This window comes from Solanum lycopersicum, chromosome 9, assembly GCF_036512215.1.
Source record: "Solanum lycopersicum chromosome 9, SLM_r2.1".
In the NCBI taxonomy this organism is placed as follows: Eukaryota; Viridiplantae; Streptophyta; class Magnoliopsida; order Solanales; family Solanaceae; genus Solanum; species Solanum lycopersicum.
In genome coordinates, this window is record NC_090808.1 from 4,234,557 (window position 1) to 4,251,231 (window position 16,675).

The 16,675-nt window shown below is 33.8% G+C and overlaps 2 protein-coding genes and 1 long non-coding RNA gene across 10 annotated transcripts; 2 read left to right on the top strand and 1 right to left on the bottom strand.

Moving 5' to 3' along the window:
• The first annotated feature begins 336 nt into the window (after nt 1-336).
• LOC109121116 (uncharacterized) lies at nt 337-2,369 on the top strand. The gene is made up of 3 exons (XR_002028502.3): nt 337-460; nt 1,492-1,557; nt 2,090-2,369. It is a non-coding gene; the product is annotated as an uncharacterized lncRNA (long non-coding RNA).
• A 1,003-nt stretch (nt 2,370-3,372) lies between these two features.
• LOC101267439 (uncharacterized) lies at nt 3,373-12,614 on the top strand. 8 transcript variants are annotated; one of them, XR_011211782.1, is made up of 8 exons: nt 3,373-3,502; nt 5,282-6,657; nt 6,737-6,805; nt 6,891-7,089; nt 7,169-7,258; nt 7,352-7,603; nt 9,676-9,815; nt 12,359-12,614. XR_011211782.1 is itself a non-coding variant. In XM_010327584.4 (6 exons), the coding sequence occupies exons 2-5, from the start codon at nt 5,320-5,322 to the stop codon at nt 7,237-7,239; spliced, it is 1,677 nt and encodes a 558-aa protein (XP_010325886.1). In that variant the 5' UTR covers nt 3,373-3,502; nt 5,282-5,319; the 3' UTR covers nt 7,240-7,258; nt 12,359-12,614. The 8 variants fall into 8 exon arrangements, 3 of the variants coding, with proteins under 3 accessions (XP_010325886.1, XP_010325888.1, XP_069145367.1); XR_002028578.3 differs by lacking the exon at nt 9,676-9,815 and having other exon boundaries at nt 7,381-7,603; XR_011211781.1 differs by lacking the exon at nt 7,352-7,603.
• On the bottom strand, nt 9,446-12,375 carry LOC101267732 (WAT1-related protein At2g37460). Its single transcript, XM_004246425.5, has 7 exons — nt 11,719-12,375; nt 11,509-11,571; nt 11,313-11,429; nt 10,917-11,157; nt 10,675-10,836; nt 10,038-10,189; nt 9,446-9,966 (listed from the first exon to the last, which is right to left on the bottom strand). Exons 1-7 carry the CDS (start codon nt 11,910-11,912, stop codon nt 9,768-9,770), a joined length of 1,128 nt encoding a protein of 375 aa, XP_004246473.1. The 5' UTR covers nt 11,913-12,375; the 3' UTR covers nt 9,446-9,767.
• Nucleotides 12,615-16,675: the final 4,061 nt, after the last annotated feature.

The window sequence follows — 16,675 nt, forward strand, 5'->3', positions numbered from 1 at the left end:
ACATCCAAAATTTTAAAATTGATGTAATTTATACAAACAAAAATTATTGCTACGAGAAATACAAATTGTACTTATATAGTAGTTTAATTTGATTGTTAAATTATCACGACGAAGTATCAAACTTAAAATTTATTAATATGTCTTTTTACATATTGTATACTATGTTCAATTTGCATCCAATTTTTTTTTTATAAATAAGATAAAATATAGAGATCAATTTTCTATATTATTTAATTATCTCTTTATTTCAATCTTTTGTCTCTTTAATTTTTAATTTTTAATTTCAATCGTATTTACCCGCTCCCCCCACCCCCAAACATTTTTTTTTACATATTATCTCACTCTTATTAATTTGTTGACATGTCGAATTCCCTTAGGCGTGTAAGAAGAGAAAATAAAACATCAAAGCTGAAGATAAGTACTGATGTGAGTCCAAATCAGCTATAATTAATCCCTAATGGTATAATCTCAATCTCTCCCAAAATCAAACTCTCTTTTTTATCCTTTTTTCTCAATTTTCAATTGTATATTCCTTCATTCTCTCCCAAATCAGCTTAAAACTTGAATTTACTTGTCAAAACATTCAATTGTAGTTTCAATTTCGAAAAAGCTTGAAGCTTTTAGGGCTTATAATTTCTTTGATTTCATAGTTAGGGTTAAAAAATTGTTCTTCAAATTTATGGTTTTTTGCTTTATCAGAAGAAATAATGGCAAATGCGGACTTGAATAAGCTTCCATAGTTAGGGTTCAAAAATTATTCTTGTAACCATAGTAATTCGTCGTTATAGAAAAGTAAACGAAGGGAAATTTTGGGTCGGAATTTTTTTCGTAGTATTTGAATTTTTTTCAACCTAATTCAGATTTGAACGAAATCGGAGTCTTTGAGGTGTGGAAAAATTTGATAACAATAAGGTGAAGGATTTATGATTTTGATTGCATGAAGAGTTAGATAACTCGTTAAAGAATTTGTATGACTTTACGGAACTGATTCGGACGTGTAGAACTCCGAAAATTGATCTTAGTGTGGAAGGTACGTATTTTCTAATCGTGATTTAGATGTGTGTTGTGAAATGGGTATTTTGGAATTCTTGAGATAACTCTCTATCTCCGGAATCCCGCCTTGGAGGGCGTTTTTGCCGCTGTGGCGGATGAGACGCGACTTAATGTCATTAATATACCTCTAAACGACCTTATTTGATACTTTTCAAGTTTTTGAGCTAAGGAACGGACCCTAAACAACTACTATTCGTTTTTCACTATTCTTGAGGCTAAAGGTAAGCTTTCACTTCCCGAATCCATTTTTTGATCCGTAGAACGTAATAGAATGAGTTAATATTGATAGGGAATGATTTTGTTATAGATTCTGTGGTGGAAACAACCCTAGATTGGATGATTGAGATCATGGGTTTGATCTAAGCTTAATAGAATTGTTAGTAATCCGGGTGAGTAGTGATTGTTTATTGATTCTCATATTATATCAATTGTTTGTAGACCAAGAACAAGCGGAGCGAATCCGGAAAGGAAACAACTTTCTTAAGGTTTCAAGCTTGTTTCGAGGTTGGTGATGATTGTGATTCTATGATTATGTGATATATTCTTGTTATTGCTTCATTGTGATGCATGTATGTATGTGAATGTTGATTGTTGCTTCAGACTTGTTGTAAATGAGATAGACGAATGATTATATGTCACGAATCACTCTTAATTGTATGGCTTGAAAGTATACTTGTGTTTGTGATTGTGGTGTTGATGAATCAGATTGCCATGCTTCAACATAACTAATTGGATCGGATTGCCACGTTCTCACATAACTATAGGATCGAATACCACGATTCGTTGTACTAACAGTTTGGGTTTGAGTTTCATGAGAGGACCAACTACTTGTTATTAATGTGTATTATTGAAAGCATGCGATGTTCAATGTTGTAATTGTTCGTTATAATGCATGACTATATTATTGTAATTAACTTGCTTATGTTGCACTTAGTGGGATAGCCGCTGATCCTACCAATACAGGGTGGTTGTGTACTGATACTGCATTTGCTCTTATTTTGTTGTGTACACGACATCTTTCGACTGCTATTGACAGACCTCATTTAGAAGATTTATGATCGTTGCGTTCGAATTCAAGGGTGAGCTAGCATCTTTTGGACTGCTTTGGATTCTCTTCGGGTCTATGTCCACATTTTGGACTTAGACTAGTTTGTAGATGTTTTATGTTAGTTGGGATTATGACCTTCTTATTTAGACTTAGTTATCGTTAAATAATTTTAGTACATTGATTTTCATCATTTACTTCCACATATATTTAGTTAGTTCATTGGAATCCTTATTGAAGTTTATGAAAACTTCATATTTAGTTTATTTAATTTGCTTTCGTGACTTAAATGTCTTAATTTTTAAATTAATTGCTTTAGTCTGAATCGTAATAATGATTCTCCTATTGAAATATTAATATGGATGTCAATCACGATAATCGAGATTGTAATAGTTCTTCAAATTCAATTAGAACGAAATCAAATATTATGAAAGAGAATGAGGCTGAATATGGAGTGATCGAAAAAATGTTAATGTATATATAGAGAAATAAAGATGAAAATGAGAGAAATTTTAGAGTTATGGGTCCATTCAATACCTGGCAGTGTGTGTAATTAAAACATTTCATTATATCTAGTTTATGTTGACATGTCAGCTAATAAAGGTGAGATAATCTGTAAAAAAACGTTTAGGGTAATATTACTCCCCGTAAAATATTAATGTTTAGTTAGAAATCCGGCTATAAATTAAGGGCTTTTGGCCATTTTCTTATATTTCACTACACTAAAGTAATAAAATTAATTTATTTTTATTTTACATGAATATTTTTCAATTTAAATGATAAAGTACTATTTTTAATATTCTTCGTTTAAAAAAGAATGTCTCTATTTTAGTTTATTTCAAAAAGAATGATCACTTTTTTTTTGGTAATATTTTAACTTTTCACCTGACATATTTAAGATCACAAAATTAAAGGACATTGTGATATATTTGACATAATTTTAATATATTTAATTTAGAACCATAAATTAAATTCTTTCTTTTCTTAAATTCTGTTTCAAGTCAAACGTCTTTTTTGAAACCGAGGGAGTAATATTTATTTAGTTAATGTACAATTTTACAATTACTGCATTAATACAGCACATTGACACGTAGCCTTCAAGTTCAGTTGAGGGCAATTCTTCCCTGTTCCTCATCCCTTCAGTGTACAGTACTCAATTTTTACAATTTATCAAATCCTGGCCGTTTATTTGGAAAAGATCAGCATGGACGGCCCAGATATCTCACAGCTATCCTCAATCGTGCGTCCCACCATGGTATATATTTCTACTCCTCTTCACCTTTTATAGATCTCGCCGGTTACCCTCTTCCGTTACAGTTTACCGGAGAGGTACAATTCTAATTTTCCGATCAAGACTTTGTCGGAGACGGAACACTGGAAATACTTCGATCGGTACCTATATATGTAATAATCACCGATTCTCCATTATGCTTATTATATTGTATATCTTCACCAATGCATGTCGGAGTGTTAGGGTTATGTTTTTAGACCATTTCTGTTGGATTATCAATGTTTCATTTATTAAACGTCTCAGTGAACTGATGTGTGTTGAATTGAAAATGTTTAACATTTTGTTTGGTTTCTGAGAAATTGATGCAGAACTGTATGAGCATTGGTTGCAAACTAGAGATATAATTGTAGTTTGATCGTAAAGTAGATTGGAAAAGCTTAATGAATCTTAGCCAAGTGAATTGAGTGTATATCTGGTTTTCTTAATGTTAGTGCAGTGCAGTTGCAATGAGTGGTTGGCTATGTGAAAGTTGTTTAGTACTCTGACAAGCTCGTGTAGAGAGTAAAAGTGAATAAGATAGTTTTGTCAAGCTTTGTGAGTTTCTATTACATCGAGAATCAATACGCAACGTTTCGTTGCTATTAGGAACTAGGAGGAATCAAATTGCTAGGAATGAACTCACACTGAAGTGGCTATATTGGTCAACTGCATTCTGCTTGTGTTCGACTATAGTTGTTAAAATTCTTTTATCTATTTATGGAACATCTAAATTATAGGATACCTGGTTCAACGCGCTTGTGCATTATAGAGAAACTGATACCATGTTTGGTTGTCAGTATGAATATTTCCAACTTTTAGTGATCCATTTCGTCTTTCATCCTTCCTTATGAATTGACTGCAATTCATAATTGGAATTTGATGTCATTTTAGGTCGAACGAATGTCAGGTAACAATACGAGAGACAAGAATTGGGTTGGTCTATTCTATTTGGAGCAACTCATGTTTTAATCCCTTCTCCACATACTTGCTTGACTACATAAATTTTTATCAAATTAGTCTCAAGAAGTATCATCAGATTATATCAATTATAAACTTGGAACTCCCATTGTCAAATCATAATGTTCATAATTTCCTAATAGTAAAAAAATTCTTAACATTCAAAATTCTTCTCTTTAACATGCTTCGGTTGGTCATATCAAAGTTTAGATGGAACTTTTGTCGTCAAAAAAAAAGTTTGGATGGAATTAGAACTAATATCTTCTCTTTTTTTGGGTGGGGTCAGGGTGGGGGTGGGTGGGGTGTGTGTGTGAATTTTAAGCACTATATCAAGACCTTCCAAGCATAATACCACATTCTTGGAATTTCAGTCTCCTGCAGCTGATGAACAGAGTACGATTTTAGGAAGAAAGATATGATTCGAAAAATTAAATCTGGAGTAGATACATGATAACTCAGTGTTATTGTTTACGACTTGTCTCAAACAGATGTTGACCTACATTGAATAGTTGATACATGATAAACTAGTATTACAATTTACAATGTCTCAAACATGGAAAGGTAGATTGACAAGCTAGTATTATAGTTTACAACTTGTCTCAATCTTAGAGAGGTAGATAATTGATAAGCTAGTAGTATTCAGACTGTTTTTATGATTTATTGTTGGTCCAACAAATTTCTGAATTACGTTCTGGGCTCTTTATACTTTTCTTATTGGTCAAGTCAATTTTGTTAGTTTTGCTAAATTTTCTCTCTTATATCTTTAATCTCAAATAGAACTTGAATAAGAAAAGGAATGTTGTAGGATGTCATACACTTCGGGAAAAAGAAGTGAATGACTATTCACGATTGATTTACCTTACATTTCCCCTTTAGTAACTAGCTTAGAGTTTCGACAAAAATTCTCTCCCCGGTAAAATCTCAAATCACAATCTTTTTTGTTGTAATCTTTGTAGATCTTGCAGTTCTGAGTGGCCAAGTGAATCCACAGGAAATGGCTTATGATAACTCATCCACGCTTGAGCCCAAACGTTCCCATCAATGGTTCATGGATGGCATCGAGCCTGAATTGCTTCCCAACAAGAAGCAAGCCATTGAAGTACCTAATCACAGTTCATTCTCTGGACTTTTAAGTTCCAATATTGCCCCCTGGATGAACACTCCAGGTTTCCACTCAGTATCAGGCCAATATGCAGAAAGACAGTTTGACAATGACAGCGCTAGATCGCTCAGCTTTGATGACAACAGTGTTCCATCCGTTGGCATAGGCAACATGAATATGTCTAGAAAGGTGATGGAAGATCCATTTGGAAGTGATTCCTCATTTGGTTTATCCATATCCCATACACTGGAGGATCATAAATCAGGTCTTAACTATAGTGGTATCAGAAAGGTCAAAGTCAGCCAGGTGAAGGAGGCTGAGAATTTCACGCCTGTGTCAATGGGTGATATCTATACCAGAGGGATCAGCAATGCAATGCCAACAGATCATGCTTTTAGTAAGGCTGAGGATAATTGCATAGCTATGGGACTCTCTTTCAATGGAGGTGATGAGCATCTGATGTCATTAGGTGACACATTTAATAGGGAAGAGAACAGTTTCATATCTATGGGTCAACCTTTTAACAAGGTGGATAGCAATGAAATATCACTGGGTCACAGCTTCAACGAGAGCAGCTCACTGTCAATGAGTCACCCTTTTTGTAAAGATGAAAGCAATATTATTATGCTGAATCAAAGTTTTAGCAGAGAGGATGATAGCACAATATCAGTGAGTCACTCATTCAATGACAATAATACTGCCATATCAATGGGTCAGCAATTCGGTAATGATGATAGCAATATTACATCAGTTGGACAAACTATTAATACGATGGCTGACACCAATCCACCTATTAGCCACTGCTACAGCAAAGTCAATGACAATGCCATATCAGTGAGTCAGACCTATAGCAAAGTGGAAAACAATAATTTGTCAATGAGCCAATCTTTTGGCAATGGAGAAAGCAATATCATATCCTTTGGTGGATTCAATGACGATGACGATATAAATTCTTCTGGAAGGCTGATTTGCAGTTATGACTTATTAATGAGTCAGTCTTCAGGCCAAAAATCAGATATTGTGACTGGAAAGCGATTGGTTGAGTCAAATGCGGATACAGTTACAACTGTTGCTCAAATGGCTGGCAGTAAGGAATTTATTTCCAAAAAGGAGGAGCAGAAAGCAACTAAAAAGCCTCCTTCGAACAGTTTCCCTTCAAATGTGAGAAGCTTGCTCTCAACTGGTATGTTAGATGGAGTACCTGTCAAGTATATAGCTTGGTCCAGAGAGGTAAACTTTAAATTATATGAGTTTTATTTTTGCAACTGTGATGATCACTAGATGACATCGTTCTTCCTTTGAATGGTAGAAGGAGCTCCGTGGTATTATAAAAGGCTCTGGTTACCTCTGTGGCTGTCAGTCATGTAATTTTTCCAAGGTACATTTAATACCAGTTTTCATTATTGCTGGACCAGCTTGTTGCACAATTTACTGATCAGATGTGATATAACTTCCACGTGTAGGCAATTAACGCTTATGAGTTTGAGCGACATGCTGGTTGTAAGACAAAACACCCTAATAATCATATATACTTTGAGAATGGGAAGACGATCTACGGAATTGTTCAGGAGCTCAGGAACACACCTCAGGATTTACTATTTGAAGTTATTCAGACAATTACTGGATCATCCATTAACCAAAAATCATTTCGCATCTGGAAAGGTGTTTTAATTAACTGAGCTGTTAATATTCTTGAATGTTTACTTTTTTCTCATGTTGGCATCTTTTCTTATGTCTTCAGAATCTTTTCTAGCTGCGACACGTGAACTTCAGCGTATATATGGGAAGGATGAGGTCAGACGACTGTCATAAAGAGGAATCCATATGCATGGTATGATGCAAAAACTTGTCTACATCTTCATACCGTATAATAGAAGTATGTACTCTTTATTACTTTGTGGTCCTATAAATAATGGCTGTCCAGAATGGTTTTTTTTGGGACGCCATTGACAGGAACTACAGGAAGAATTCATGATACTAATGCTTCACAACGTGTATTAACTCTCCTGAAACCTGTATATTAAAGCCAGAACAAGCTCATTCATACATTACGAACTTAAAGAGTTCAGAGAGAAGTTTCACCAAATTGATTTGTCATGTCCACGGAAGCTATAAATTTTGTGGGGAAAGTTGGAAGTGGTTCCAAGGCAGTGACTGCGAAGGAGACATACCGGCAGTAAGATTTTCACCTAATTGGAAGTGGTTGAGTCATTAGAGATATACAATTTGTTGAAAAGAGACTATAACATCTGTTAAGTGCTTAAAATGCTAACTTTAAACTACTAAGTCGACAATGCTTATGAAAGTGATTAAAGACATTTGTGATAGATGGGATGCTTATGATTTTAGTTTCTTAGTTGGAAAAATAGACAAAGATCTCTGCATATGTTTCAGGTTCACGTTTTCTGCATGCATCAACATTTATTATATCTTCACCCTAACCATATTTGAAAAGCAAGGAAAATAAGAAAATTATACTTGTCTTAGAAAGAAAAAGTTGTGCAGAGAAAGAGAGAAGAAAACAAAAAAAATACGTAAGGTTAGCTAGAGACATGTTCAATATAAATGGTGTTTCCTCCGTTATAAAAAATAAATAAAAAATTGGTACTTCATTTCAATTCAAATGACATAGTATGAATCAAGATAAAATTTAACTTAAAATCGGAGATGTTTGAAACTTGTGTTGCTATAAAAGCTTTTCATTAATGGCAAAATGAGAAGTTAACTGCTAGATATTTCCAAATATAAAAATGTGTCATTCTTTTCCTAACATATATGGATTAACAAGGAAATACTGTCACATAAGATTTTATCTGAAGGAGTAGATCTGTCCTTTAAAAAAAAAAAATTGTCAAAACTGTAGTACACCACTACATAGATAGCATGCTTAGGCTAAGACCACATAAACTATCAATTATAAAGAAGTACACTTAGAGATAGCAAAACTTTTGAACTTAGCGGAAAGAATCAATTAAGCTAGGACAAAGTAAACAAAGGATAGCTGGTGACGAGATAAGGATAAGCGCATAAATGTGGAACATAAAGGTTTAGGCAAGTGCATGTACACATTGAAGTATAAAATAAAAATACCTTTTCTTTTCGTATTGAATGATACTCCTTCCTTCCATTTATTTGACATGGAATTTGAAAATGCTAGTTTAATGTGCATATCATATTGGAAGGAGTTAAAGAAAATGATAAAATAGAAGTTGTGAAGTAATTTTAATGAAGCGAAATGAGTATTGAGGATTATATAGTTGACCCCAATAGGTTGGTTTGAAGTGTAATAGTTGTTTCTTTGTAAGTCAAAGATTTAGTTTTATAGGGGAGGTATGACATTAAATTTATGGTACATTAGTTCATTTATTTGAAATCTTCAATTTGGTGAATATGTTATGGGTTATCAGATATTAGAACTGAGTCAGTTTTTTGAGACGTCCAAACATGAATGTTTGTAGCATATAATATATTGACTAGTAATATACTACTCATTTTTGTAATGATAAAAGTGAGACTAAGATTACCTGTTAGTGCTTGAAATATGGCGGCTGCTAAATGGTGGAAGCTTCAATCTTCAAATTGCTATGTTCTGTTTCAAGGGTACTTACCAATTGTAAAAAAAAAAAATTGTTTCAAGTGAGTATCAATAGTATGCCTTTGAATTTTGAATAATTCCTCATTTCAGCTTGCTCAACAATTTAATACATAATTTGATGATCTATGTGCTCGTTCCAGTAACAAACAGTGATATCTGGAAGTGATGAAATGACTTTCTCTTGTTAAGCATGTCAAATACTAGTTTAGTTTCATGGCTCTCTAGTAACCTGAAGGTAAAAAAATGGTAAGGAGCCGAAATTAAGCAAGTTTCAGACTTTATCTTAGCATCTCTGTTGCAGTCATTTTAGTCTGACCCATACAGAGGAATAACTGTTAAGATTAACTGGTTCAAACTTTTCAAACACTGATCTTTTAACACAGGAAATATTTCCAGATAGAACTTTAGATTGTAGATCTGAAGTTAAAGAACCAACTTATCCACATGTCTGGGCATGATTATTGTTGTTACTATAATTTATTATACATGGTTTAATATCGATTAAAAACCAAAAGAAAAGGCCTATAGGCTTAACATAGTTTAGTCATTCTATAGTTCAGAAAGAAGTTCCCAAAAATGGTGGTTTAACTGGCTTAAATTTGGCCACACGCTGTAAACCATCTTTAACTAATAATTACTAATTCAAGATGCAGCTGAAGAGGAGCTCATTTCTTAGATGAAGAGGCTGCTCTATAGCCAGACCTCCTTTTGGAATTTGGAAGACAAAGCCTCAAATAGAAAATCATTATATGCCTTCATCTTCGGTAGCAGTTGTTCCTTTCGATGAATTGATGTGGGTAACTGTCTGACTAAAAGGTTCCTTGTCAATTTTGGTTTCATGTGTTGGTATTGCTTGTTCATCGATTGATGGAGATTTGTGATCCTTACTTTTACCCCATAGGACAATGTAAAGTCCAACAACAATCACAACAGCACCGAGTACCCTGCAAAAGTCATTACATTAGAGTTTGGTGTTGGTTGTAACTTATAAGAGCTTTAGCGTTATTAGTATTACCTTCCCAGGTTCAGTTGTTCACGTAGAATAATTGTACTCAATACAGCTACAATAACCATGCTTAATGGATTGAAAGCTGTGACAAAAACAGGGCCCCTGTCTTTCATTATGACTCCTTGAATATAATACGCGAGTCCTGAACAGAATATTCCCTGGATTGTGACATGACAAGTGAGAAGCTTTTTTTTTTTTTTTAAATTGACAAGTGAGAAGCTTTTAATTGGCTTAAATTTATGAGTTATTGGTGAAACTATGCTTCTAGATTTCCCCCCCCCCCCCCCTCACTTCCCTCATGTTGCAGAAGTAAGTTGCTTGCTACGTTGGTTTGGGAACATTGATCTTAAAATTAATGTCTTTAAATTTGGAGAAGCATTGGCTGCTTTCAGATGACATGTTCTGTCACCCATACTAGTACAGAACTGGGCAATTTGGTGCATATGTTGGAATAACATCTAAAGAATAAATACTTCTAAAACTCTTTGTATGCTCGTGTTCTAAGAAAATTTAACCACATCAGGTTTAGTGCATAAGTTTTTTTTTAAATCAAGTAAAAGATTTCAATTATAATAACAAGGCCATATGGCTGTATACAAGAGGCATGCAAAAAGGGGAGATCTACAAAATATGGTTCACTTACACTGTATACAGCTGCAAGAAACTTAGAGTCCCAGTTTATGGCCCACACTGCAGGTTTTCCTCTCTCCATTACCATTGCTACTATGGCTCCCTCAGTTGTTCCCAACAAGCATATCCAAGCAGTGAGCGAGAGCTCAGCGGGATAAGTCCGCAGTGTGATTGCCTGGGAGTAGGGTGCTAGAGTCAGATATAATGCTTGTTAGTTGTAATTACTTATTTCTTCTAACTAAGTTCTGTCTTTACCTGCAAAATCATGAATGCAGCCCAACTGAAGCACCCAATTGTTATCATGATGGAACCTTTGATAGCATGGCTTAGATTTAACCCACCACTTTGAGAGTTATGACCGGCATTTCCTGTTGTCCAAAATAGTTCAACTATTGGACCTCGTACCAGTGTCATGATCATGGCTCCTGCCACTGTGGCAACAGTCCCAACTATTTTGGCTTGGCTGCGGATGCTTGTAAGCTTCACCTTCTCAAGCCTAGAATAAACAATATATGTGCCAAAAGAATAACATCATGATTTGGGAATTGTCCTTTTGTCAAAAAATCCATGTTGGGAATTTCTTATTAATTCATATTTGCTAGTGATCATGTGTATTTATATCTGTACAATGACACAAAACATATTATTTACCTGAATATCCAGGCCATTATAAAAGTAATGGCAGGAAGAATGTTGCACATTGCAGCTGCAAACGTTGCTGTTGTGTATTTCAGGCCAATAGAGTAGAGATTCTGGTCGATGACAGGCCTGTTGGTCAAGAGAAACATGCTTATGTTAGATACTGATTGCATGGAGAAAAAGTGAATTTGAGTGTTTTAAGACTTACTCCAGTAAGCTAAGAAGTACCAACTTAGCAAATATTGAGGGGGTCATCTTTGGTCTTACTTTCCTGTTAAGAAATATTCAGTTTGCCATCATTTTCTCTAGGGGAAATTATAAGAAACACTTTTTGTATGTCTTTCTTCCACTGAGAAATAGACTAGAGTTGATGTTGCAAACACGTTAATTGAAAACGGAGAGGGAGGGAGAGACATACTTGTCTAGAATTATTGCAAAAGGAGCAATAACCAAAGTGGCAACTGCATGGCGGTACACAACAAATACATAGTTACTCATTCCTTCATTCAAGGCCACTTTGGTGAGAATATCCATGCCTGCTAGCCCAAATTGGAGAAAAATGACTGCAAGAAAGGGTTTGGCTCTGTTGTAGAGTTCACGTACTGCCTCCATTGTGTACTTTCAACAAAGCTCAACCTCTTTGAAAGCACTACTATTGCAAGGTCACAAGTGCAGCATAAGTAACTGCTGCTTTTCTGTATATATAGACAAGTCCTTCACACTATTTTCGTTCTCTTTACCCATTATGTGATCAGCAGATGAGGACAAAATCTGTTGGATTTCATTTGTGTATATAATTTGTTTAATTAATTACTCGGTAAGCCTTCCACTTTTTAAAATGAAGTGGCCTAGTCATCCGGACCTACTCATCACTTGCTTCTAGGAAAAGTAAACTGGGAGTGAGTACACTTTTATTTTGTTGCAACTTTCTGTAAGTTGTCTGCTTTGGATGAGCTCAAATGTTCTTGAATTGATTTAATACTTCCTTGTATATCTTAATATTTGTATATTAAAGTTCCCTGTCTATGCTCATACTCATGGATATTAATTTCTTGCAGAAACTTCTATGGTTATGTAAATGACAGATTGACAACCAAGGTGCGTGGGTTGCCTCCTTAAAGAAACTGTGTTTTCTCTTTTGTTATTGGTCCTCATAGTTGATCACTCTATAATTGCGTTGATCCTTGGTAATAATTCTTGTCAAATAGTTATGGCTGTAAATTATATCTTTCCTTTGGTTCTAAATTTTGATGTAAATTAGTACATAAGTTTTTGCATGCCGGTTAATTCGATGAGAATCTGTGTGTTAGAAAATTCCCTAGCTAAGTGGTGTGAGTTGGCAAGTTTTATAGCTAGACCATGAGTATCCTACTGCTCTTTCCGTTGGCATTGCACCAAACTTGCCACTTCTGAATTGAATATTCTTGTGGGTTTTAAAGTATTTTAAAGTTTGATACGTTGCTGTGGGCAAAAATTTTGTTCCAAATGCCCAGGTTAGGCACATGAATATTATGAGGTACATCATCTTAAAGTTAAAAACGGTTCCATTAAATATTCACAGCCCACCTTGTCTTATTTAAAATTAGTGTTGTGTTTGATGCATCTATAATGATCTCTTAGAAAACATAATCAATGTGGTTAGACCAATCACATTGCCTATATCTTTTGCATAAAAAAGCATAGTAGGTTAAGTGATTACGTGCCAAATTGCCAACTTTTTCTATGTTGCATGCTGTGTTGGTAACCTTTTCCATATTATGATTTTATATTATGTATAGAATGATTACAGGGAATCAAAAGATTGTATAGGGGTAGCTAGTATAGAATCTTCTTTATGAAAGAAATATTTATGTATATACACCTTAGTGCTCTCTTACGTCCCACTTGAAAAATCATTGTTCCCATCATCGACTGTGATATTGTCATCCAGATTAACCACTTGAGTCTGTTTTTTACATTATTGTCAACTTTATAATTGATTGACATGGATTGGAGCACCATAATGTGATCTATTGGCTCATCAAGCTAATTGTAAATAGGTTATTAGCTTTAAGCTCTGGACCATATTCTTAAATGTTTGAAATTGATTTATAAATAAGCACATGTGTATAGTTACAGTTGCTGAAACTTAAAAGTAAGTAGCTAGTGTGTGGTAAAATAGTGTCCGATAAGTTGTTCTTTTGTTAATATGATTAAAATGTTTCATCATAAAATAAGAATTTTTGATAGTATTTTTTGTAAAGAAGAGGAATGATGAATGTGAGGGTGGAGAGGGTATTTTGAGGGGGGAAAAGGTTAAAATAATGAAAAGGTCAATTTAAAAGTGTTTGTAAGTTGAAAAAGTTGTAAATTGAGAATGATCAACAACTACAGTATATTAGGATCGTTTGGTTGGGGATAAGTTATCCAGGGGTTAGCTATCATGGGATAACTTATCTCATCATATGTATGGGATAATTTATCTCTATCACTATAGTATAAATGGTGGGATAAGTTATCTTAAACATGACAACCAAACAAGATACAAAAACTTTATTTTGTCTCTATTTGTTTCTAGCCCTCACATAAGACGACCCTTGTCTCTACCTCATGGAGGTAGCAAGGCCATTTTTAAAGACTTTCAGCTTAAGTGTAAGCAAATTAAAGTATACATAAAAGGGATCCAACAATGAAAGAAAAATATGTCAAATAATAAGGGAAAGTAGTAAAAAGCGACCAGGGCAAAAAAAAAAAAGTGATATGGTAACTAACAAGAAAATATATGCATGAGACTAATACGATGACAAAAATATGGTAACTAAAAAGAAAATATATGCATATGGCTAATATGATGGTAGACACGGTCCTCTCAAGCTCTCACAAGGTATAAACAAGTTGAAACCCACCATATTAACCTCTCACGCCTTCTTACTTGGCTTTTGAGCATCTCTTCACATACATCTCAGCTTCGGTTCCCTTTACTCATCTATGGTTCTCTTTCCTCTATCTTGTCCACCATAGAGGTCATTCACATTTGTTTTGGATATTATCGTTTTTTTTTATCTTATTTCTCCACATGACCATGTATCCATCTGAATGTTCTCGTTTTGCAACTTTCATCTTTCGAAAATTGAAGTTATTGACTAGTCAATATTTTGCCTCATAAATAAAGTTGGTCTGACCACCGTTCTTTGGAACTAAACTTTTTTTTTTACACAAGACTTCATGGTTGAACCTCAATTCATCCTGCATCAATATGACGTGTGACATCATATTGATTTCTCTATTTCATTGGACTAAAGATCTAAGATATTTGAAATTTACCCTTAGAATGATATATGTATCAAATCTCACTTCAACACGTACCTTGATGCATCAGTAAACTTGTACTTCAAGTACTTTGTTTTTAGTCTTGCTCAACCTGAACCATTTAGGTAAGGTTTATTTTTAGGCTTTCAACCTAGCGTTAACTTCACATGAGACTCATCAATCAGTACTATATCGTCCATAAATAATATACACTATGACACCTTACCTTATATATGAAGTGTCCATTCATTTGGGTTGTGTATCGGTCGGTTCGATTTTGAAGTCTTTTGGTTTGGCTTATCGGTTATCGTTTGTAGATGTGCTAAACCATTATTGAATCACTAAGATATTGACTTATCAGTTTATTGGTTTTTGGTTGTTATCAGTTCTGTTGTCGGTTTAGCCGTTAAGATTTGACCCAAAAAAAACATTAAAAATCTTTTAGAAACAAGGTGACAAGTCAAATGAACCACGCACATGAGTTTGCAAGTTACATCTTAATCAAAAGCAAACAATTTTACATTGTAGAATAACCAAGTATTTGAAACAACCAGAAATAAAAGTAGGAAACCAAACTCTTAGTCAAGGATTTTATATACAATATGGTATAAATATAATTACTCCCTCCGTTTAAAAAAGAATGACCTCATTTCTTTTTTAGTATGTTTCAAAAAGAATGACCTCTTCCTTTTTTTGGTAACATTTTAATTTCAGCTTTCCACGTGCATGTTTAACGCCACAAGATCAAAGGACAATGTTTGGTATGGAGAAAAATGTTTTTCATGGAAAATGTTTTCCTGGAAAACAAGTAGATTTTGGACTTATTTTCTCATGTTTGGTTGGTGAGTAGAAAATATTTTTCGGAAATGATTTTTCGTGTTTGATTTATGAATGAAAAATGTTTTTGAGAGACATCTTTTATTTTTACTAGAGTAAAAAATAATTTATGAAATTGAAAATATTTTTTAAAAATAAAATAATTATTTTTTGGGGGTGGTGGTGGTTTGGGGGGGGGGGGGTAGAAGTGAAAAAATAAAAATTTGATGTTATTAATATTTTTAAAAAACAAAATTAATTTTTTTTTGGGGGGGGGGGGGTTGGGGTTGGGTGGTTAGGAGTTTAAAAATAAAAATTTGAAGTTAAAAATATTTTAATAAAGCAAAAATTAATTTTTTGGGAGGGGGTGGGGTTGGGGGGGCTGGTGGGTGGGTGGGGAGTCGGGGATTGAGTGAAAAAATAAAATTTTAAAATTGAAAATAGTTTTTTAAAATTGATGGTTTTCCTTAAAAAAAAATGTAATTTGAAATTGGAGGAGAGTTTTGGAAAATATTTTCCTTAATTTTTGAAGGGAAGTCATTTTCCTTAATTTTGAGGAAAATGAGTTGATTTTGAAAACATTTTTCAGAACTTTTGTCCCAATCAAACATGGAAAAATTGGAAAACATTTTCCAAAAAAAATTTTCCGTCATACCAAACACACTCTTGATCTAACTTTAATTTAGGACTAGAAGATTCAAAAGTCTTCTTTTTATTCTTAAATTTTGTGGCAAGTCAAACTAGGTCATTTTTTGTGAAACGAAGGGAGTATTTAATTTACTATCGGGTTATCAATTAACTCGTTAAGAAAAAATCTCAAACCCTTAAGAACCAATAAGTCGATTAAAAAAAGTCAAAACCTTTATTAAAATCACTAAATCAATTACCCAATACTGATAAATCAATAAAAAATATTCAGTTTGGGTTATCGATTTCGATTCAATTTTGAACAATCCTATAAAAATGGGCTAACCGTTGGTCTCTGGTGCATTGGGAAGTATATTGAGTATCTTTCACTATAGTGAAACTTCAATAAATTAATACTCAGTCAATTAATAATCTTTCTAAGATAATAATTTTCTTCGGTCTCAACTTGGGCCAATGAAAAAAATCACTCATTTCGATAAGATAATACATTTTGAGAAGACCTCTATATAAATATATATGGTCTCATCGATATTATAAATTAATAATACTTTAAAAGTGCAAGTATCTTTAAGAAAATTTAGTGAAATGTGATTCTATGTACTTTTTTTTTTTTTTGGTTGAAA

What these genes read in the sequence shown, in the direction of transcription:
- LOC101267439 (XM_010327584.4), top strand. Translation starts at nt 5,320, where the DNA reads ATGGCTTATGATAACTCATCCACGCTTGAGCCCAAACGTTCCCATCAA. An exon ending in AGTCATGTAATTTTTCCAAG is followed by an intron (nt 6,806 to 6,890) that starts GTACATTTAATA and finishes TTCCACGTGTAG; the next exon opens with GCAATTAACGCTTATGAGTT. An exon ending in ATCATTTCGCATCTGGAAAG is followed by an intron (nt 7,090 to 7,168) that starts GTGTTTTAATTA and finishes TTATGTCTTCAG; the next exon opens with AATCTTTTCTAGCTGCGACA.
- LOC101267732 (XM_004246425.5), bottom strand. Translation starts at nt 11,912, where the DNA reads ATGGAGGCAGTACGTGAACTCTACAACAGAGCCAAACCCTTTCTTGCA. An exon ending in ATAATGGCCTGGATATTCAG is followed by an intron (nt 11,158 to 11,312) that starts GTAAATAATATG and finishes TGTTTATTCTAG; the next exon opens with GCTTGAGAAGGTGAAGCTTA. An exon ending in CTGCATTCATGATTTTGCAG is followed by an intron (nt 10,837 to 10,916) that starts GTAAAGACAGAA and finishes CCCTACTCCCAG; the next exon opens with GCAATCACACTGCGGACTTA.